This window comes from Lithobates pipiens, unplaced genomic scaffold, assembly GCF_037356315.1.
Source record: "Lithobates pipiens isolate NorthernLeopardFrog02 unplaced genomic scaffold, aLitPip1_a1.2 Scaffold_18, whole genome shotgun sequence".
Taxonomy (NCBI): domain Eukaryota; kingdom Metazoa; phylum Chordata; class Amphibia; order Anura; family Ranidae; genus Lithobates; species Lithobates pipiens.
In genome coordinates this window covers 499,260,815-499,285,560 of record NW_027507758.1, presented here as the reverse complement: position 1 = coordinate 499,285,560, position 24,746 = coordinate 499,260,815, and the positions used below count along the sequence as shown (strand labels likewise).

The following is a 24,746-nucleotide window of genomic DNA, read 5'->3' as shown; positions in this document are numbered from 1 at the left end:
AAGAACAAACCATTATCCACAAAGTAAATATCCCTAGGAAGAAAATGCAATAATGCCGGACAAGTTCTTTCAAGATAAACTCCCTAAAATATCGAAACACCTTTTGTAATTTATCTGCTATGTTACAGGAACTAGGCTCTCACTATGAACTGTACTGCACATACTACTACATCTTAGGTATTTATATATTTTATACAGTATATCATATTACAAAGAGCAGTACTGAGCATATAGACCAACCACGTGGCATCTTTCATTACTGTGACTGCTGAGAGTTGTGGTCTTGCTGTATGTTTCTGTACATTATTAAAAAGCTACTACACTAATAAAGCTGAGCTATTGTCAGATAGATCATTAAGTGCATGCATTCTAAGTAAAGTGTAAGGCCTTACTCACACAGCCAAACCAGCCATGGTGTGCTAAATAACTTGCAGAAAAATGGGCCACGAGTCCAGGTGAGCCTGTACAAAGCAATGACAGTCTGACAGCGACTGCAACTAAGGGCCTGATCTAGTAGTGGGTGCTGGGGGGCACTGTACACCACCCCCGCCATTTTAATCAAACCCTCCCAAAGACCTGTATATACACTGAGCTAGTCCCCAATCCCCAGCATAGGTCCCCCACTGCAGTGGTTGGTCGACAGGACTGCATATGTCCTAAGAACCCTAAGTAGCAGAATAGAGAAGAGAAGGGTTGAGGCGGTGAAGGTTTCTAGGGGTAACTGTTAGGTGGTTGAAGAGAGAGGAGGAGGAAGACAGGGAGAGAACAAAACTAATAAGGTGGTGATCAGAGGGTGGCAGAGGATTGTTGGAGAGGTTGCACGGAGTGCACAAATAGGAGAAGACAAAGTCAGGGGAGTTGCCGTTGGAGTGAGTAGGAGCCTGTATCCATTGCTTCAGGTCAAGAGATGAGGTTAGACTGAGAAGTTTAGACGTAATAGTAGTGATATGACGTGTACACACGACCGGACTTTTCGACAGCAATGTTCAGACGGAACGAATCCGTCAGACAATTCGATCATGTGTGGACTTCATCGGACCCTTTCTGTCGAAAAATCGTAGACTTTAGAAATAGGACATGTTTCAAATCTTTCCGCCAGAACCAGTTCCTATCGAGAAAACCGCTTGTCTGTATGCAGGTCCAACGGACCAACAACGACGCAAAGGCAGCTATTGGCTACTGGCTATTGAACTTCCTTTTTCTAGTCCCATCCTATGTCATCACGTTAAACGATCGGACTTTGGTGTGATCGTGTGTAGGCAAGTCCGTTTCAGCGGAACTCCGTCGGACCTCCGTCTAAAAGTCCATGGAAAAGTCTGTCAGAGTACATTCCGACGTAAAGTCTGGTCGTGTGTACACGGCATTAGCGTTAACAGGGACGTTGAAGTCACCGAGAATGTAATCACACAAAGAGCCATTATATGTGGTTAGGGACAGATGATTATTTATGGATGGAGCCGCATGGCATCCTGGGGCAATCCTCTGTACCTAACTTCAGATAACAGCTTCAAGGCAGCTTTCTGTAAGTTACTTGCCACGTCACAGCCAATTTGGCCATGTGAATGAGGCCAAAATATAAAATGCACGTGCCTCCATCCTTCATCCACACCAGAGAGTCAGGACAATCATTGTTCAGGCATCACCCTAGTCTAGAGATAACACAATTATGTGAATCACGTTACCTGTGCAGTATGTGTGTATACATCTCACCCAGGTCACTCACCCTCTGCCCTGCCAGTGTAAACATCCATCACACTCACACAACCCAGCCTCCCTTGCTGCTACCTTGCACCCTGTGACCTGCCAGTGTGAAAATTCATCACAATCACTAAGCTCAGCCTTCCTGCCGCTGCCAGAGAAAAAAAAAATCAATCTCAATCTGACACAGATTAACCACCCTGCTGCTTCTTATCTTGCAAACTTCTAAAACACTGAACTGTTTATTTATTTTTTTCGTTTGTAACTACATCAGCAGTTTCAATTAAAACCAAATTTATTATTCAAGAAAAACTGGAATCCATAAAAATCTCACAAAGAGCTAAGAATTAAACAGTACAAATATTTAGGGAAAAACTGTGATTCCGATCCTAAAGCTGGCTATCCATTATACAATTTTCTTGTTCACCGTCTACTACGTAGCGGCAGTGCAAGGGCCTGCCTGATTGCATAAAAATTGAAAGTGTTTAGGTTTGGCCTCATATTATATGGTTTTGGTAAATCTAAAGGAAGTTGTACAATAAACTTGTGTAGCAAGGTCCCAGGCCTCCATTGATCTAATGAGAACCTCCAGGGCCAGGGATAGCTGACATACTTCTGTATGTAGTGGGTTGTGAGGGTGGTGGGTGCAGAGTAGTTGAAGTTATTGGGCGCCAGACACTTCTTGAATGCAAAAGAATGCAAGAGGGTTAGGGCCAGGACACCCTTAGGTAGTTGCAAGATTAATTGTCAGACTCCGAGACTTCAATAGGAGGACAGCCATGCAGGGAAAGGCATCCAGCAAGACACCACATCTGCATGTGTAGGAATGCTGTCTCCTATAGCAACAGTCTTTAACTGTTCCTAACTCAAAGCTGAATAGTTCCTTTCTATCCCACTACAATCACTCCTTGTAGTTTTTCAGCCCACTGAGCTCCTGGTCTCTCACTAGACCCGCTGATTCACTGCCACTGAATCCCTTGAGCTCCTCCAATCCTCAAGGTGGTATCTTTCTCAAGTGTCACCCCCGCTTCTCTGCTGGATCCCTAGCTTGGCACTCTAGATACCTCTCCAGCTTCACCCCCACTGGCCTGCTCGGCCCCTGGCTTGAAACACAAGGCTGTTCTGCAAGCGTCACCTCCACTGGCTTGATACCCACTGAGGTTTCCGGATTCTTCCCTATCCCAGGTTGATGAGAATGCTGCACCGGTACTTGCTTCAGTTACTCACTGTGTTCCCTGGTAATCAGGCGGATAGTCCATTAGTGGAGGCAGCTTCCCCTCTACCTCCGACCATGACAGGTTCTCCGGCCGGTAGAACCGTCCCTTTTGGTTGGACTGAAAGCTGCAGTCCTAATCCTGCACTGCACTCTTGCTTCTGGATAGGCCCTCAGACAGCCCAGCAGTCAGGTGTGCCCAGGATAGGCCCCATCTCTGGCCTAGCAGCCCGGGCAATACAACACACGTCCACACAGACAGCTGTCCAGGTGGCACAGAACATGGATCACCTGACTCCACCCGAATATATTGGCTCTCCCAGCAAGCCAAGGGATTCAAGAAAACCCTTGCCCCTTGGTTGAGATACTCTATATACCCATAACCTGACCTTGCGTTGCCCTTCTCATATATAGTACCACCAAGCACTCGGCCACCTAGTGGTAGAAGAGAAAAGTGCAACGAGGCCAAGCTTAGGGAGAAATCAATAGATCTCTAACAATCAACCAGGATAATAATTCCTGGCAAGTAAATTTGTGAGGAGCTCCCTGCCTAAACTCCAGGGTGCTACACTTGTATAGTGTATGGCCAGCCTTAGGAAAGAAAAAACTTTACACTGAGTGGAAGAAACACTGGTGGCCGCAGGAAAATGCTTCTTCCTGTCTGCAGCAAGAATGCTAAAATTTTCCCAGAATGTTCTCAATACACATAACAATCAGATTGTTTAATGAAACAATGGTTCAATATTCTGATCAAATCCAGCAATTATCAATCAATTTTCTGCTACCATATAATATTCATTGATTATGAGCCATTTAGCAGTATCCAATTGAAGGTGAAATTGATTAAATTGAAAACTCAGATCATTCTCATTCTGACTGTGCAGTGTATACTATAATTGTCTGATTATAAGACCCGGTTCACACTGGTGCAATGTGGTGAAACCCTGTGGTTCCAGTGCGGGTTCACGCATCGCACCTGAATCGCAGGCGGTTTACACTGACATCTGCAAACCGCTGCGGGTTTCAATGTAAAGGTAATGATACCCCCAAATCGGTTTGCAGATCGCAGTGTGAACTGTGAAATGGGGCAGGAATTGGATTGCAAAGATGTGAACAACCATGCGACCCGATTCCAGTGCAGACCAAAAAAAGGGTCTTGCACCATTTTGGTGCAAATGCATTGCGCTTTCAGCCATACAGTTTGTATGGCTGAATTTGCAACGCTCAGACATCGCACTAGGGTGAACCCAGCCTAAAGCAAAGGCTTTCATTTTTTGTCTACTTTTTCTGATACAATTTTGACATTTATGCCACATTCACCACTGCAAATGAGCCCAACATTGTTTACATGCAAGAACCCCAGCAGGGGGCGATCCTGGTGATTAGCTACAGGAGGCAGCCTCATTGAAAGCAAAGGGAGGCTGCAAGCTCCCGCAGCTAATCACTCCCGCTTGCATGTAATCGCTCATGCAGCAATCACCTGCGAGTGATGGGCCCTGGACTCAGACAGCCCAGGGTAAATCACTTGTAGGTGATCAATGTATGAGGGGTTGCCTCCCGCAGCTAGTTGTGGAATGCCCCCACCAGAGTTCTTACATGTAATTGGTGTCAGGCTCATTAACAGGTGTGAATGAAACTTAAGAATACATTGCATCAAAAAAAAAAAAAATTTTAAATACCCGAATGATTACAACAATCAAATCGAATACTTGATAAAATGAGGCATGTATGGTCAGTGTAGAGCCTCATGCACACTTTTCATGCCATGGAAGCCCATGTGCTGTGTACAGCACCAAACCTACCTACTAGCAGCCAATCTAAAAAAATATTTTTCCTTATTGACTTGAGTACCATCTTCATGGATTCTATTGTGATCAGCAGGGCATCAGCTCCCAGATCCCTTGCGAAGGACACTTAGTTTCTACAGAGTGGGCACGGGCACAGTCCACTCTGCTATATGGGTGGCCAGGAGTAAGCGGACTATGCTGTCCATGTACTGGTGCAAATGGACACAAGTCAGTGTACCCCTGCCTTTCCATAGGGATGAATAAACCATCCAATCAGGTCCAACTGAAAAACAGACCTGAATGCCTATGGAATGCCCATCTAAAAGGGGCCTAAGTGCTGAAGGGATGCAGGTTGGGCATCAGGGGCCTAGGTGCTTGTGCTGTCATGCTGGGGAGTAACTTATGTATCTGTTTATTTTTTTATTTTTTTTGTTTTTTCTATTCTTTTTTGTTTTTGCTTTTTTATATATGTACACCTTCCTATTTTAGATGGCGGAAGGGGCTACCACATAGTTATTTATGATTAGGTTCATGGTCCACTTTAACACCAGTAATCTATAGCTAACCAAAAACCAGTCCATATCATATTGAAGTTTGGAACTATTTTGCGGACAAGTAGGAGTTATAAAAAAAAAATTTTTAAAAAGAAGGAAAGACTTATTTAAAAAAAATTTTTATGCAAAACACCATTTAACAACATCTAAAAATACATACCAAATCAAATGTAACAAATAAAAACACATACATAATATTTGCTTCCTCAAAACGGATAGATATGAATAGGCCTTTAGGTCAATCAGGGTATTGGACCCTGATTTAACAATTTATGTTAAGATGGCCATGCACTATACAATCTGATTGTACAATTTCTTAAGGCTACATGCGCATGGGCAGAAAAAAAATGACGCTTTTAGATGCGTTTTTCTTTTGCTCATTATTAGCCAATGTGTCCATGCACACTGTGGCGTTTATAATCGTATTTAGAACAGCGATTAGGAGCAAAAATAAAATTATCCCAAGCCGCCATATGTGCGTAATTAATTGCAGGCTAATGACTAGAACAAATTAATGTCCTGGCTATTTGAATGAAATGACATGCATACAACTTATGCGCATAAACACACATGAATGTGCATACATACATGCAAGCGTAAATAGGCAGTTGATTGAGCATTTTTTATATTGGATTTTTCTGCCATCTGCTGGCAAAAAGCTAAACGTGTAAATGGTCATATTTTAATGCACGAAGGAGCATCAGAGTTACCAAACCTAAACAATCCATTCAATTAGTATCAAATCAGGTAGGTCCTTTATAGTTGATGGCAGATCTAAATAACATTGTGCAATCAGATTGTGTAGTGCAGCAGTCACTAACCAGTGATCCGTGGACTACTGATGGTCCACGAGAAAATGTTGGTGATCCCCAGGGGGTTCTGCAGCAAATAAACATTGTGGAAGATGTATACCGCCCAATGTTGTTTCTAATGTTGCTCTCAATGCGCACTGACAGTCACTACTGTCATGGCGCATTGATACCCAACACCTCTGTGGTTCCGGCTCCTGTGAGCTCAGAGGGAGGCGCAGGGAGTAGTGCAGAGCGTGGGAGGTGAAGGAGGAGGGGACTTCCAAGGCAACGCTGATCACAGACTCTGGGAGGGAACACAAAGCTCGAGCACATGGCTGGATAAAGAGGTGAGATGCAATGATGAGTCTGTGTAGGGTAGCAGTGTGATGCAGAGTGCAGGGGAGGGAGAGGGGGGAGGTAGGCAGAAAGCTGGAACATTGTGTGTATAAGGGAGCAGTATACAGAGTTCAGGGTGGGGGGAGGTTGTTGGGGGCAGAGGGGGCAGAGAGCCAGAGCATTGTGTGTATAAGGCATGTAAAATTCATGTTAGAGGTCCATGGAATTCAAAATTGTGAGTTAAGTGGTCCATGAGGTCCAAAAGGTTAGCGACCACTGGTATTGTGTAATTTCACAGTATTGTGAAAAAAAAGAAACTTAAAAAGAAACGGTCTGCTCCCATAATTTGTAATAAAAACATCTTTGCCATTCTGAAGCTTCCCTCCAACCACTTTGCATATTTTTTTGATATATACTGTGATACTGTACTTGCCAAATATGCTGCAGAGATCTTCCTCCACCGAGTCTGGCTGCATCTATTTTATCTGTGAGCAGCTGAAGCTGCTGACAGTTCACTTCCTGGATTTACACAGACACACCTCCAGCTCTGCAGCTCTCATTGGCCCTCTTATGATTCACACACCCCCCTCCCCCTTCCTGGCAAACTCTGACCCGAGTGAGAGAGAGAGCTGTGCATCATTTAATACTCCTAGGCTAATGATCAGACAACAGGGAGAGGGCTGTATAAGGTATTTACTGGTAGAAAAAAATGTTGAACTATCCAAAGTTAAAACAACAAGGGCAGAAGATTTAACCACTTAAGATTTAACCATTTGGCTGGCCAAAGACCACAGCGTTTTTTGCGATTCGGCATTGTGTCATTTTAACTGACAATTGCACGGTCGTGCGACGTGGATTATAACAAATATCCAGGGCCCAAGATTTTCATGGGGCCCCTATAATCGCATAAATACTATTGGAGAGGGAAACTTGGATTATTATCACGGAAAGACACCTTTATCTTTTAGGCCTCATGCTCACTGGCCATTTGGCCCATAACCCTGGTGTTTTGGGTGCCCATGATGTGAAGGTGCAGCATGCAGCCAGACAGAATCGATGACAGGCTGAAATACTCGACAGTTGGAGGCAGTACCAAGCTGTACTCACATATGCGCTTTGGAACGCAGGAATTCTACATTCCCAGCACACATATGACTCTAAACATGAATAATATTTGACACGTCCTCCAGCCGAGTCTTTCAGCCTGTCAATAGATTTTACCATCTTCTGGCAGTGGGGCTGGATGCTGCGCCTTCTGGGCACCCAAAACTCCAGGATTTGACACCCACGGGTCAAAAGACCCGTGTGCACGAGGCTTTATTGCATTAGCATGATGAGCTAATATAACATATGTAGAAGACAGGACATGAGCACTATGCCGAGCCCATGCCGGCCTAATAAGCTGCTGTTCAAACCAGTGAAGGATGAGATTTGATTGGCTGTCATGGCTTACTGCACATTGCACTTAGTCATTGTTCTGTGATGCAGCAAAGTGCACTTCCCAGCATGCACGCCTTTGGCTTCAGCTGTGGGAGACTCATCCTCCCTGGAGAGCTGAAGTACCTACTAGCAATTAATCCCAGACTGAAGCAGGTCATTAGGATTCTTCTCAAAGACGCCGTGTCCTTCCCTGAACCGCCTTCATCCCAAAGAAAGGTGATGGCTGTGCAGCCGCCGGAGCATACACAAAACCCTTCCTTGTGTCTGGCCGGGTGATTGACACCTCTGATTGCCAAACACCAACACGGTCTCCGGGAACACCCGCATTGTCAGAGAGCTGAGCGCTGTTTGACTTTATTAGGATGCAGTGTTGACAGCTGAGGAGAACTTTTCCTGTGAAATGAATCCGCTAATGTAGAATTAATAAAGTGGACTGGCCAAGAATGGAAGATCGAGCTATTCCATTATACAGCACACAAGAAGAACGATTGCACCAAGCATCCCAATGCAGAGAACGTCCGAAAAACAACCTTCACCCCCTGAGACAATACACCTCCCTAGGGAAATGCATGGTGGGGTACTTTTAGGCTGGGTTCACACCACTGCGGCAGCGAGAACCGGATGTGATTCGCACCGCACTGCAGTGCAAATCACATCCGATCTCTGTGCGATGCGAGTTCAGCCATACAGATAGTATGGCTGAATTCGCATCGCACCCGCCGCAAACTCGCACGGGACCCTTTTTTTGGTCCGCAGCAGAATCGGATCGCATGGGTGTTCACACCATGCGAGCCGATTCCTGTCCGAGATTGCAGATCGCACTGCGATATGCGAACTGATCTGGGGGTGTCATTAACATTTCACTGACACTCCCAGCAGTCCGCATAGGGCAGTTATGCGGACTGCTGGGAGTGTCAGTGAAATGTTAATGACACCCCCAGATCAGTTCGCATATCGCAGTGCGATCTGCCCTATGCGGACTGCTGGGAGTGTCAGTGAAATGTTAATGACACCCCCAGATCAGTTCGCATATCGCAGTGCGATCTGCAAACTCGGACAGGAATCGGATCGCATGGTGTGAACACCCATGCGATCCGATTCTGCTGCGGACCAAAAAAAGGGTCCCATGCGAGTTTGCGGCGGGTGCGATGCAAATTCAGCCATACTATCTGTATGGCTGAACTCGCATCGCACAGAGATCGGATGTGATTTGCACTGCAGTGCGGTGCGAATCACATCCGGTTCTCGCTGCCGCAGCGGTGTGAACCCAGCCTAAGGAGATAAGGTCCCCTATTTGAGAAGCCCCAGAAGGTAGCAGCCATGCTCTGATTACTGCACTGAACTGAAGTTCTGAGGCAATGGTCACTTAGGCCTCTTTTACACTTGTGTTACCTACTGAAAAGCAATCCACATGTGATCGCTCTAAAGATGGCATTTGACAGGCGGTGAGGTGTTATATTACCTCCTCACCACCTGTTTTAACCCCTTAAACCCTGCATCAACACGCTGCAATCATAAGCACTGCAAAAGCATTGTGGCTGCAAGCATATGTACCCCCCCCCCCCCAGCTGAATTTGCAGCTTAAAGGCCTATTTCACCTTAAAGCGGACTTCCGCTTAAAAAAAAAAAATTTAAGTCAGCAGCTACAAATACTGCAGCTGCTGACTTTTATTAATCGGACACTTACCTGTCCCAGGGTCCAGCAATGCGGGGGGAAACGAAGCCCCGCTTGTCTCCCCCTCCTCTCTGCCGCACCGGCATAGTCATTGTGGGCGCCAGGCTATGGCTTCACAGCCGTGCACACACTGCGCAAACCTCGTGGCACACCGTGACTGGCCGGGCAATCATCTGGGACCTGTGACGTGTCCCAGATGATTGCCAAGAGGGAGGGGGGAGAGGTCATCACCCTTCCGGTGCCGTGGTGCCCCGGGAGGAAGTGGGAGCTGGAACTCTAAAAAGAGGGTACCGGCTCTCCCCCCAAAAAAAAAATTACATGCCAAATGTGGCATTTCAGGGGGTCACCTCCCTTAAGGCCGAAGTTCCATTTTTGGGTGGAACTCTGAGCTAAGGATGTTGCTAAGAAGCTCCTAGATGTCGCAGTTTACCTTTACAATCACATGCACTCTTTCTCCCCTGATGCAGTAGCTCAGAGCTCAGCTTAGGAGAGCTCGCTCCTGTGATGGTGGAGGTGAGCAGTAAAAGCTAAGTGTCTCTTAACATCCTTAGGAGTTTTCCAGTAAGGCTTCATGAGGTATGTAAATGGACTACACCTATAACAAGGGCATTAGCTCTGATCAAAGTTTCACAGTTTGTTCTATCTACTGGGGCTAACCATGAGGAACAAACAAACAAAGGGCTCCTTTAAAGTGGCTCCAAAGGTAGAAGTTTCTTTTTACCTAATGCTTTCTATGCATTAAAGCAGAGGTCCACCCCAAAGTGGACCTTCCGCTCATCGGAACCCTCCCCCCCTCCGGCGCCACAATTGGCACCTTTCAGGGGGGAGGGGGGTGCAGATACCTGTACAGTACAGGTATCTGCACCCACTTCCGGGATAGCTCTCTGCGGAAAGGGGCTTAGATTACGCCCCTTTCCGCAAGTGCCCGCCCCTTTCCGCAGGTGCCCCGCTGCCTGATGGGAAACACACAGATCCCAGAGGCAGCGGGGACCGTCCTTATTGCGCAGCGCAACTCGCACATGCGCAGTAGGGAACCGGGAAATGAAGCCGAAAGGCTCCATTTCCTGATTCCCATACCCAAGATGGCGGCGGCAGGACCCGAGAGACGATCTAGAGATCGGCTTCGGGTGCCGACATCGCGGGCGCGCTGGACAGGTAAGTGTCACTATTTTAAAAGTCAGCAGCTGCAGTATTTGTAGCTGCTGGCTTTTAAAAAAAAAAAAACACGGAGTCCCGGCGGACTCCCGCTTTAAGGTACAAAGATCTTTTGTGTTGCCCCCGGTTATAGTTACCTGGGCCTATGGTTGCCACCTCATCCCTTTAAACCCAAACACATATTAATTACACAGGTTCTGTGGCTGATTAATCACATGCCAACCGTCTCCTGTAGATATTCGTTGGCAAAATGGCACGGCTAAGCAAAGTAAACTAAAGTGAATTTGCAGCGAGCTCCGCCTGGTGCCCGCAATCATGTTATGGAGCTGAAGAACCGGGAGGTGTCATCAGGAGCAGCAATCAATGTCGTGTCACTGCTAGCCCATCCCCCAGACAGTTAGAATCACTCCCCAGGACACACTTAACCCCTCCTGCGCCCCCTAGTGTTTAACCCCTTCACCGCCAGTGACATTTTTACAGTAATCAATGCAATTTTATAGCATTGATCGCTGTATTAATGCCAATGGTCCCAAAAATGTGTCAAAATTGTCCGATGCGTCCGCCATAATGTCGCAGTCACGATAAAAAGTGATGATTACTAATAAAAATGCCATAAATCTATCCCCTATTTTGTAGACGCTATCAATAAACGCTTATTGCGATTTTGTTTTACCAAAAATATGTAGAAGAATACGTATCGGCCTAAACTGAGAAAAAAAATGTTTTATATATTTTTTGAGGATATTTATTATAGCAAAAAGTAAAAAATAATAAATTGGCGCTCTTTGTTTGTTAATAGCGCAAAAAATAAAACCCGCTGGGGTGATCAAATACAACCAAAAGAAAGCTCTATTTGTGGGGAAAAAAGGACATCAATTTTGTTTGGGAGCCACGTCGCATGACCGCGCAATTGTCAGTTAAAACGACGCAGTGCTGAATCGCAAAAAGTGCTCTGGTCTTTGGCCAGCAAAATGGTTTCTTGGAGGTGACCTTACCAAATGGATGTTGTCCTAGTAGAGTGGTGTGCGGAAATTAATCAGACCAGAAGACTGGAAATGCTGTAAGTGTCCTGTCTCAGATGCCAGACCAACTCCTCAGATGTTCAGGAGCATCCCTACACTATCCCTACTCTCATAAACAGGTGTGTGTCCCTACCTAAAATTTCTCACACTGTGGTTCCAGCAAAATTACACGGCAGGGCCTGTGCCTCTGTTTCATCAGATTAGGCGACCCGTCAGATTTTGTAACGGATTTTGGTACATCCCGCAGCCAGCCGCAGTTAGGAAACAGTGAGAAGGCAGAAAGCGGACATTTTTGTACACCCACAGGAGTCTTGTATTTCACACTTAGTTTTACCAGTAAACTGAGTGAGCTTATATAGTGAAATACAGTATTTAGCAATCCGCCTGACTGTTTTGATATTAAATTGTAAAAGCAGCGGTGTTCTGTCAGATTAGCAAACCTGAGAGATTAGTAGGCTTACCGCAGCTTTTACAATTCAACATCAAAATGGTCAGACGGATTTCTAAATACTGTATTTCACTATATAAACTCAGTTTAGTGCTAAAAATAACTGAAATGCCAGACTTCGGTGGGTATACAATTATGTCTGCTTGCCGCCTTCTCACTGTATCCTTATTGCGGCCGAGTGTACCAAGATGGCTGTGCCGGAAAGTCACTTCCATTACAAAATCTGATGGGTCGCCTAATCTGACGAAACATCTCTGTGTGTTTGTGTAAATCCAGGAAATGAACAGGCAGTAGCTTCAGCTGCCCACAGTTAATATGGCTGAAGCCAGAATCAATGGAAGGAGATTTCTACAGCATATTTGGCAAGTACAGAATCACAGTAGATATAAAATAATATGCAAAGTGGTTGGAGAGAAGCTTTAGAATGGCAAAGATGTTTTTATTGCAAATTATGTGAGCAGACTGTAGTTCCTCTTTAAAGGGTCTGTAAGCCCGCATTTAAAAAAAATAAAATAACAAACATATCATACTTACCTCCACTGTGCAGTTTGTTTTGCACAGTGTGGCCCCGATTCCTCGATTTCTGGGGTCCCCCGGCGGCTCTTGCGGCACCTCCGTGGCATTGATAAACCCCCTGGGAGAATCACTCTCCATGGGGGTTACCTTGCAGGCGCTCTCCCGAGTCCAGCATTTGCGTCTATAGACACAGAATGCCGGACTCAGGCCCCGCCCCCAGTGCCCGCTTCATTGGATTTGATTGACAGCAGCGGGAGCCAATGGCTGCACTGCTATCAATCTATCCAATCAAGAGCCGAGAACCCTGGGCAGAGAGGAACAGTGCATCTCCGCCAAGGGAAGGAACGGGCTCAGGTGAGTAAAATGGGGGGGCTGGGGGGCCGGTCAGTCTCAGAAGTTTTTTCACCTTAATCCATAGGATGCATTAAGGGGAAAAACACAAGGGGTTAGAACCCCCTTAAGTCCCTCCACCTAGATAGGACTTTATCTGTGAAACTATTCAAATTAAGTACTGAGGAAAGGTGGGGGCATCTAGTGGTAAAAAGCATCTTACTGGTAAACAGTAAGAACTATGTGCCTAACACCCTATTACTTGCACCTCTCCATTAGGTTCCATAGAGTGTTTTACTTCAGCAAAGTACAAATTCTCCATAGGATTGAATGTAGAGTTACTGCCCATGCACAGACGTGACTCAGAATTCTTTGACAAAAAGTTCGGCAACGTTATGGACCGTATCTCACTATATAAAAGACAGGTGAATAGAAGTCTTAGACCCCTTTCACACTGGGGCGCTTTGCAGGCGCTACAAATAGCACCTGCAAAGCGCCCTGAAAGAGCCGCTGCTGTGTCTCCAGTGTGAAAGCTCGGAGGACTTTCACACTGGAGCAGTGTGCAGGCAGGATGGTACAAAATGTCCTGCTAGCAGCCGAATAGCACAGCGAAATTGGGGGGGCCTTTCGGGGGGGAGGGGGGGTTGGCGCAGTACACAGGCACATTTACACTTAAAGCGGAACAAAACCCTCCAAACTTTTAACCACTTCAATACCAGGCACTTACACCCCCTTCCTCCCAAGCCAATTTTTAGCTTTCAACGTTGTCACATTTTGAATAACAATTGCACAATCATGCTACACTGTACCCAGACAATTTTTGATCACTGCTGGGGTTTTTATTTTTTGCACAGACCGAAAATTTTGAAGAAAAAAACGTTTTTTTCTTCGTTTCTGTTATAAAATTTTGAAAATTATTATGTTTTCTCCTTCACTGACAAGCACTAATGAGGCTGCACTGACGGGCACTGATGAGGTGGCACTGATGGTCACTAATGTGGGGAATGGATAGGCAGCACTGATAGGTGGCACTGCTATGCAGCACTGATGGGCATTGATAGGCGGCACTGATGGACACTGGTAGACGGCACTGATGGGCACTGAAAGGCTGCACTGATGGGTACTTATTGGTGGAACTGATAGGTGGCACGGATGGGCACTGACAGGTGGGCACTGATGGGCACGGATGAGAACTGATGGGTGGCACTGATGGACACTGATAGATGGCACTGATGGACATCACTGATAGGGAGACATCTGGCAGGCATTGGTAATCGGCACTGACTAGCATCCTTTGTGGGCACTGATTGGCATATTTTTCGCACTGACTGTCATCCCTGGTGGCCATGGGTGGCATACCTAGTCATCCATCCATGGTGTCCATCCGTGCTGGTCCTGGTGGCATCCCTGGTGGTCCAGTGTGGGCATCCGTGGGGGGGCTGTGTTGATAATCAGTCAGATACCCCTGTTAGGAGACCTGCCAATCGGGTCTCCTCTACTTGCTTCTGTCAGACGCGAGTGAGGAAAAGCCGATACGTGTCCTTTTCTGTTTACACTGTGATCAGCCGTGATTGGACACAGCTGATCACATGGTAAAGAGCCTCCATCAGAGGCTGACACGCCGCACCACTGATCACCATGGTGCACCCCCCCCCCCCCCCCCCGCAGGCACGCACCGACAGTTATCCTTAAAGACATCATATGATGTCCAGACAGGATTACTGAACCACCGCCCGGCCGTCATTTTGCTATAGACCGGTCGGGAAGTGGTTAAGGAAGCTTCCATTTTAGTCTCTGATCTCCAGCTGCCATTGTGATGCACGTGATCAGTTAGGACACCAACCATTTCATGTCTTTATAATTCGGTTAAGAGCACAAGCAACTGTGACAGCTATCGTTCACGGCATTTCATTTCTGTTTTAACCACTTGCCGACTAGCTGCCACAGTTATACTGCAGCAGAATGGCACGGCTGTGGTGTAGTGAAGTTATGTCACGACGCTTCGCCCATTTGGCAACTAGGCGATCGCAGCTGTCACACGGAGAACCAGGAGCTGTGTGTGTAAACTTCCGGTTCTCTGTATGAACAGATGATCTGTCTCTTCTCCCCACAGCGTATGAATAGCGATCTGTCATCTCCCCTACTCAGTCCCCTCCCCCCTTCAGTTAGAATCACCTCCCAGGGAACACAATTAACCCCCTGATCGCCTCCTAGTGTTAACCCCTTCCCTGCCAGTGACATTTTTACAGTAATCAATGCATTTTTATAGCACCGATCGCTGTATAAATGACAGTGGTCCAAAAATGTGTCAAAATTGTCCAATGTGTCCGCCGCAATGTCGCAATCCCGATAAAAATCGCAGATCACTGCCATTACTAGTAAAAAATAAATGAATAATAAAAATGCCATAAAATCATCCCCTATTTTGTAGACACTACAACTTTTGCGCAAACCAATCAATATACGCTTTTTGCGATTTTTTTTAACCAAAAATACGTAGAAGCATACACATCGGCCTAAACTGAGGAAAAAAATAGTTTTTTTATATATATTTTTGGGGGATATTTATTATAGCAAAAAGTAAAAAATAATGCGTTTTTTTTCCAAAATATACACTTTTTTTTGGTTTATAGCCCAAAAAATAAAAAACGCAGAGGTGATCGAATACCACCAAAAGAAAGCTCTATTTGTGGGAAAAAAAGGACATCCATTTTGTTTGGGTGTAACGTCGCACGACCACACAATTGTCAGTTGAATCGACGCAGTGCCGAATCGCAAAAAAGTGCTCTGGTCATGAAGAGGGTAAAATCTTCCGGGGCTGAAGCGGTTAAAGTACCCTTTGGCTGTTCTAGTGGTGTCACAGAGCCTTTGAATGTCATTACACTATTATCACTCAAGAAAATAAACTGCCATGGCCAGGGTTATCTTGAAAGAAGACGAAGCTGCTGAACCATCAAGGCTACCTGCCAATATATTTCACCAGCATTACAACATTGTAAGCAAAGGGCTGGTGCTGCTCACATGAGCCATTTGACTCCCTGCACCAAATGCATCCCTTCCTGCACTGTACCCCAAAGATCCCCAATGTATCATTGCTGACAATGTATGTCAGATTTTCATGCATTTCATTTTTGCTTACAAAATGGCTGCTTGATAGAAAATCAGCTTTCCCCCTTAGGGCCCTTTCACAATGTTCTGTAGCAAAATCATGGTAAAAGCGCATATGCTGTGTTTCAGATTGGGATTTTTGGGTTGCATGCGACTTTACTGCGATTTTACAGTGATTTTAACGTGAGTTCCATTTATCTCAATGGGAAGCTGCGTTTTTGGTGCAGTTTTGAAAACCGCACCAAAGATGCAGCATGCAGGACATTTCAAAACGCACTGCACCCACAGCGCAGTGGTGTGAACAGTCCCATAGGGTTTAAAGGAAAACATTTTTTTTTGCCTTTTTCTTGCAAGGTAAAAACGCAGGAATAACGTATCAGTGTGAAACGGGCTTTAGTATATAGGATCAAAGGTCTGCGCAAAGTCCACAGCTGATGTTTTATGATCTGATGATGATTTCCAGATGGGGGGAAAAAAATGGGGAAATGATACAGTATGGTTTTAATTTAAAGTGAAACTAATTGATATGCTTACTCTTCACAAAATATCCATCCACTACTTAATGGCCCTGTAATCTAGTTTTCATGAAGTCATTTGTTACTCTTCCTCCTTGTAACATCATCCATGACCTCCCAAACCTCTCTATTTCCCCCTCACTTCCATTTGTTTGTAATGAGCAGTGCACACTACACATCTCATAGTCTATATTATTATAATACAGGATTTATATAGCGCCAACAGTTTGCACAGCGCTTTACAACAAGAGGGCAGAAGGTAGAGTTACAATACAAATCAATACAGGAAGGATCAGAGGGCCCTGCTCCTTAGAGCTTACAATCTAGGAGGGAGGGTCAAGTGGAACAAAAAGGTAATTACTGTGGGGGATGATCAGATGTAGAAATCAGAGACAAGTAAAAGAGGGTGACTACATTCCTACATACAGTGGGACTATGGAGAACCAACATAGCCAGTCTCTCACAGGAAGTCAGAACATAGGAGCAAAATACAGGAATGTGAATCCTTACCCTGTAAAACAACTCATTCAGTTTACAATAGAAATGAAAGGCAAAGAAGTCGTGTAATAAAAACACAAATTATAATGAAGTTTTTCTTTTTTGTAAGTGATCACATAACCTCTGTTCTCAACTACATTAAGGGCTTAGAGAGGTGGGGGAGGAGAAACAGCAGAGCACCAATCTTCTCTGTGAATGACTGTGCAGGGGTAGGTGGGTGTCAGGCTGTGCTCCCAGTACAGCCAGAAACTGATCACGCTAAAATGCCTAGCTTGGTCAGTTTACAATAGGAAAGCAGGATCACCAGGAATTTCACACAAAGGAAGCAATATGATTGGAACACAAGTACATGGTACAACAAGCACATATCAGGGATATGAACTGTTGGGGTGACATATTCTTTAGGAATACATTCTTGAATATCATTTTTTTAAACCAAAGTTTAGGATCACTTTAAGAAAAAGGGCATCTCCTCTAATAAATGACAATCCTCCTATACTGTTGTACTGACAACTCTCCTTTATCATTTAGCAGGAGGGTGAAAGGTACACTTAAATTAAAACAACGTTTTTTTTTAAGGCCATACAAATGATATTATTTTTATTATTCTGATCACTTGCCAACCAGCTCACGCCGATATACGTTGGCAAAGTGGCACGGGTGCACAAAACAATGTACCCATATGTCGCTGCGTCATCCACTCCACGGGAGCGTGCCCGCGGGTCACGCGGACTCGATGTCAGCCGGTGGCCTGCGATCGTAGCACGGAGTGGCAGAACATGGAGATGCCTATGTAAACAAGGCATTTCCCTGTTCTGCCTAGCAACATGACAGGGATCTACTGCTCCCAGTGATCAGGAGCAGTAATATCTGTCATGTTCTAGTGAGCCCATCCCCCTACAGTTATAACACGCTGAGGGAACACAGTTAACCCCTTGATCGCCCCCTAGTGTTTAACCCCTTCCTTGCCAGTGACATTTACACAGTAATCAGTGCATTTTTATAGCACTGATCACTGTATAAATGCCAATGGTCCCAAAATAGTGTCAAAACTGTCCGATCTGTCTACCACAATGTCGCAGTCAGGATAAAAATTGCAGATCGCCGTCATTATTAAAAAAAAGGATTAATAAAAATGCCATAAATCTATCCCCTATTTTGTAGACGCGATAACTTTTGCGCAAACAAATCAATATACACTTATTGCGATTTTTATACATATTGGCCTAAACTGGAAGAAATTTTTATATATATACATATATATATATGGTATATACATATATATATATGGTATATACACACACACATATATATATATATATATATATATATATATATATATATATATATATATATATATATATATATATATATATATATATGGTATATACATATATATATGGTATATACATATATATATGGTATATACATTATATATATATATATATATATTTTTTTTTTTTTTTTTTTTTTTTTTGGGGGGGGGGGGGGGGGGGATATTTATTATAGCAAAAAGTAAAAAATATTGCTTTTTCTTTTTCAAAATTGACGCTCTTTTTTTGTTTATAGCGTAAAAAATAAAAACTGCAGAGGTGATCTCTATTTGTGGGGAAAAAAAGGACGTCAATTGTGCTTGGGTACAGCGCACCACGAACGTGCAATTGTCAGTTAAAGCAACACAGTTCCGTATTGCAAAAAAAGGGCTTGGTCAGGAAGGGGGTAAATCCTTTCGGGGGCCAAAGTGGTTAAACTTATACGGGAATTTCAGGTATGACACTTTAAGGAATAGATAACGTGAAGAACAAAGCATGAGCATAAATCAGTAAGAATCATTTGGAAGCCATTAACCATATGAATTAAACCCAAGCCCTCATTAAGTATTGATTACCCCGGAAGGAAATTGGTACACTCTGGGATTAAGCATGCACAGCTTGATGGTAGTTATAAAAGGTTAGTCAAAGCATTTGTGATCTGCAACCTTTGGCATCCAAGAGACTGCCTTATAGTAATATAATTACTAAGCAAGTTATTTCCATTTCTTATCATTAACCTCTGAATCATATTAATTAGTTGTGTCTTTTTTTTTTTTTTCATTTTAGAATCATTCATCAAATATGTAAAATTTGGGTAAATTCTGTGTATAGAGTAGAGGACAGGTTATTGCCATCCCTACTCCCAGTATTAGTGAAATGCTCTTTACCAAGCATTTGAATTTCATTGGCCATCATGGGTATCTGCTCATTACACAATGCACTTTGCCTTATGGAGTCAATCTTTTATCCTTCCTGTGCTCACCAAGAGCAGCTCATCCTCCCCTCCATTCACTGCTATTACATCCCTCCATGTAATATCTAAGATTGCTCATGTCTCATTCCTCGGCAGCTGCTCATAAAGGCTTTCAGTTATTAATGACTTTTCTGTTCAGGTCACAAAGTCTCTAAATATTAGCCTTCAGCTGTCACCTTTGACCCAGCGTGCTTTGTGACATTCCAAGCTGGGAATATCTTTGGTCTATAAAACTGCACAACGCACCATCTCCTCTCAAGGTGACCAGTTTAATGGAGGGCAGCACACACTAAAATCTCAGCCATGTGCCAGTAACATTTTTTTCCAAAATTTCGTCTCATTTTCAGAATCATTTGTTCGATTTGGTTGGTGGGTCAAATCAATTGATAATTTTTTACATTTTTGAAATTTGAAGGTGCAGGATGAAATTTTTTTTCTCAAGCGAACGAAATTCCAACATAACGTACATATTGTAATGAAACTTTAATTTAATACATCTGGGACTCAAGTAGCTGCTGTGGACAAAATTTGGCAGGCGTTTTAATTAAATTAGTTGACTCAACAATGGTAAGATGGCACGCTCTTGCGGATGATTTTGAGAATTCTTGCATGAACGTTTGAACACATTCTACTGGTGCTTGAACAGCTTAAGGCTGCTTTCACACTGAGGCGTCGGCGGCGGTGAAGCGCCGCTACTTTTAGAGGCGCTTTAACCTTTATTTTTGCAGCACTATTCAGCCCCATAGTGGGGCGCTTTTAACCCCTGCTAGCGGACGAAAAAAGGGTTAAAACTGCCCGCAAAGCTCCACGGCAGCCGGCAGTGCTGCCTATTAATTTCAACGGGCAAGGGCGCCCTAGGAATGGTGTATACGCCGCTCCTACAGCGCCTCAAAGATGCAGCTAGCAGGACATTTTTTACCGTCCTTCCAGCGCACCACTCCAATGTGAAAGCCTGAGGGATTTCACATTGGAGTGGTGCGCTGGAAGGACGGTAAAAAATGAACTGCTAGCTGCATCTTTGAGGCGCTGTAGGAGCGGCGTATACACCATTCCTAGGGCGCCCTTGCCCGTTGAAATTAAAGCGGTAGTAAACCCGCAAATTTTTTTTTTTTTTTTTAAACCTGCAAAGCAAAAGGCATAATGAGCTAGTATGCACCGCATACTAGCTCATTATGAAATACTTACCTTAGAACGAGGCCCCGACATCTGGCCCGATCCACGCCGAGGGAGCTGACATGCTCCCTCAGCGTCTCTTCCGGGTATCGCGGCTCCGGCGCTGTGAGTGGCCGGAGCCACAATATCGTCACTCCCGCGCATGCGCGCGGGAGATTTCAGTCCGGCCGGACGAGCGCTGCCAGATTTTCACGGCGAGAACCCCCTTGTGCGCATGCGCAGCTGCAGTCAGCGGCGCATACCGAGGGGAATACCTGTACGGTTTAGGAGATATTTTTTTTACCTACAGGTAAGCCTTATTATAGGCTTTCCTGTAGGTAAAAGTTAAAAAATTGACCATACAACCAATAGGCAGCAAGTGAATTGAGCGGCTCTTTCAGGGTGCTTTGCGAGCGCTATTTTTAGAGCTATAACGCCTGCAAAGCACCTCAGTGTGAAAGTAGCCTAAGTCTAGCCTATACGATTTGAAATAGGTTGCCCAAAGCATAGACATTTCCCTAAGGGCTTTGTCACATGGGCATAATGTGCAGGTTCCTGCTGGTAGAAAAAGCGCTCATGTTTAGGCGCGCTTAGCCGCATACAACTCTTCTTTCATTCCAATGAATGACTACATATGTACACATTCATGCCCATTAAGGCTGGGTTCACATATATGCGGCTGTGGTTTGCAGTCTGGTGTGTTTCTGTTTGCCAGTACAGGTACGATTCAGGTACAGATTTTTCCCTGAATTCGCACCTGAACCGGACCCAAATAATGCACAGGACCCTTGAAAGGCTGTCACATTCACATGTTGTGCAAATTGGATGCGGTTAAAAACGCATCTAATTGACATATATATATATATATATATATATATATATATATATATATATATATATATATATATATATATATATATATATATATATATGAACCCAGCCTCAATCTGCAGATGTGTGCAGCCATGGACACAGCTATGTCCTACTTTTTTTTGTATGTGGCTAAATGCAGCGCACATTTTTGCATGTAGACCCAAGTGTGTGTATGGGCCTATTGATTACTATAGTGCTGCATTTAGATGGCCACAAAACGATACCCTGTCAGCATATAAACGCAGCTTTGTTTCTGCGCATGTAAATGAGCCTTTAAGAAGTGCATCAAAATGCATGATAATTTGCCATGTGTTGTGGTCATTATGGTGCATTCAGATGCTGTCAGGCCCCTTTCAGGATCGATTGGGTCCGCCTGTCAGTTTTTTAGGTGGACCCGATCAGACCATCCAGTGGCCTCTATAAAGCGGCGCATATAAAAGGACATGTGTCGGTTTACACCCACTGACATCCTATCCGCTAAAAGCAGTCTGGTGGATTTTAGATTGAATGACAGTTGGATGTAAATGGACAGGCGGTCCATTTACATCCAACTGCCCCATAGAGGAAACTCAGCTGTGTCCGTATATCCGCTCTGCATACCGGAGCGGACACAGACCTGTCATCCTCCTGCTCAGCAGTGATCAGCGGAAAGATTCCAAGCTGAGCCGGCGGATCTGTTAACGGAGTCTGCTCTATGTGAAAGGCCCCTTAGGAGTAAACGGTACCCCAGCGTCCCTGCAATAAAACATTGCGTGCTGCGTAAACACATTCCTGTGGTGCACAGATGTGTTAGGGCTATTAATGTGTAATATTTTCTCCACGTTATAAAAAAAATAAAAAATTCCTGTATGTTAATCTTCTGGCAGTCAGTGATGTCATACCTGGCCACCCAGCAATCCATGGCCACCATTTTTGACCGGTATGACCATTGTGTGGTGTTTCTGCCACCGATGAGGAGAAGTGGCCACACAGGCCCATAAGCATTCTGTTGGGTGTAGCGGCGGCACCGCCAATCCTGCTGCGACTTCCTACCTTTAATATCTCATTGATTTGTGAATGGTGGCAGACATTGAGATCCTCAAGTATATGTTCATTCTTACAACGTTCTCTGCATTCAGCATTCCTTCTTAAATTCTTCTACCACCTTGCAGTAGCCATACTCAGATCTAATAAATGGCAGTAAGTATATATTGTCTTAAACATAATATGGCGATCAAACATACAGGAAAAAGATTGCCAGCCCTCTGATCTCTTTCCTAGTAATCGCATTGCCAACAAGTCCTAATTTTAGCAGCCAGGCCAGTAAAAAACCCTAGAAATGATCTCATGACCCCACTGCAGAATTGTCTTCTTTTTTTTTTTGCTTAGAGCTTGAAGATGCAAATTCAGTACCGGCCAGATCAAGCAAAGATTATTTTATTTTTCTTGTGTCCTAATTTTTTTTTTTTTTTAATAAAGGTTTCAGGAATGACATAGTGAATCAGTAAATATGTAAGGTATCACCACTGCCTCTGATCTGAGCTGGGTGAGCAGACAGTATGCGATAGTCTGCCGGCTTCTATAAACATATACCACCCTTGACTAACATAATTTCTTGTCCTCCCCTACAGATAAGAGGCAGGCCGTCTGTGTGTGTCTCTTGCACATATCCCCAGAGTCATTAAGGGTGTGTCCATCTGAAGCAAACCTTATATTACTCCATAGGACGCCTGCAACCTGCTATGTTATAGGAAATATATGTTCCTCTATATGGTAGATAAAGCTTACAGGATACATTAACTCCTGCAGCATCCCTAAAATCAGTTTATGGTGGAGTTTATGGTGGACAAGCATGAGGCCTCAGCTTAGAAGACAAAGTATTTATTGCTAAGGTCACATATTAATCAATGAGCGCTCGATTTTACCATTTCTCCTCATTCTCCTTGCCCCATGGCCAACGATAATGCAATTAAATCATATAGTCTCCAGAATAAAAACCACATCTTGCATTAAAAAGGGCAGTTTTCAAAAATTCTACATTTAAGCATAACGTTGAAGAACACAAGAAAAGATAATCTGTCGGGGGGTTACGCTTCTGCGTCAGTGTGGGAGGGGTTAATAAAAAAACAAAAAAAGACCTCACCTGAGCCCCCCTGGCTACTTATAAATGGGGATGGGGCTCTTGGAGAAGATGGGGTCTTTCCACTGATGGGGAGGAGAACATTGTTACTGGAATGGTGATGGTGGATCCTGCAGACAGAGGACCTGCTGACATTGAGGTATGACGGAAGACTGCTGGAAGACGCCGGACTATTTCCGATACAGTAAATACATTAAGAAAACAACATTTCCTATAAAATAAATCAACGATACTTGTGATGGTCTTGACACTTACCGCTCTGTTCTCCTAGGAAGACCAGCTTGAATTTCCTCAGTGGGTTTCCAAAATCTCCCCCTGCAGACATGATGCTCGGGGAAGGACCAGGAGACAAGACCAGGGAAAAGAGCAGCCAAATTCCCTCTCTGTGTAGCCGGTCTCCTCTGGACTTGGTCCTGTGTGTGTGCTCTGGATGAAGGATGCTTAGTGCAAGCTGGAGGAGAGGGAGGAGAGCAGGGTTAACTGGGTGGTGTCTGCAGTGAGACAGGAATAGGTTAATTTCTTCCCTAGGAGAGGCAGAGCAGGCACTACAGTAGGTGAATAAGGATGCTTTCGGCTGCTCTGCTCCACATCTCTCCCCTCCCCACCCATGCACAATACGCCTGCGTCCTCCTTCTCCCCCCTGCCACTCACATACTGCTGCTCAAGCTATGCTGATGTCAGTGCACAAGCTGATTCAGAGACTGAATGAGCAAGAAACACAGACCAGCAGAAGAATTGCCTGTACAAACACCTGCACTGTCATGCAGCTGTAGGAGACTCATTTGTATGATGCAGGGCTCATCGTTCCTTTATATTCATCTATATAGATGTGACATATGCAGCAGCACCCTACAGAGCTCCTGGATCTGTTCATATCAACGCCTGCCACTGTGCAGGTTACAGTCTAATGTCTCTATCATTATATAAACTATAGCTGGCTAGGGCAGAAGCAAGTAAAATCAGTATGTATTTTACTGGATGGCTCAAGCCTACTAAAACACAGAAAACATGTAGACTCCTGGCCACAGACGGATCGAAATTCAGACAGTTCAGCAGGGATCCATCTATGATCGTTCCTGTTGCTGACCATAATGGACAAAGATCAATGCATAGTAAATACAGCAGCTCATGGCAAGCAGAAACAAAAATCTTAATTGAGATAAAATAAACTGAAGTACAATTACTAAGCCCTTGTACACGCAGTCGGATATTCCGATGGACAATGTCCGA

The 24,746-nt window shown here is 44.5% G+C and overlaps 1 protein-coding gene across 1 annotated transcript in view; it reads right to left on the bottom strand.

The window, feature by feature from the left end:
• The window catches only part of RAB6B (RAB6B, member RAS oncogene family), a 105,586-nt gene extending 81,463 nt beyond the window's left edge, over positions 1–24,123 (bottom strand). Inside the window, exon 1 of the mRNA XM_077488657.1 lies at positions 23,772–24,123. Within this exon, the coding sequence (XP_077344783.1) occupies positions 23,772–23,841 (70 nt within the window). The 5' untranslated portion in view covers positions 23,842–24,123. The remainder of the gene's footprint in view (positions 1–23,771) is intronic.
• Between the last annotated feature and the right edge of the window lie 623 nt (positions 24,124–24,746).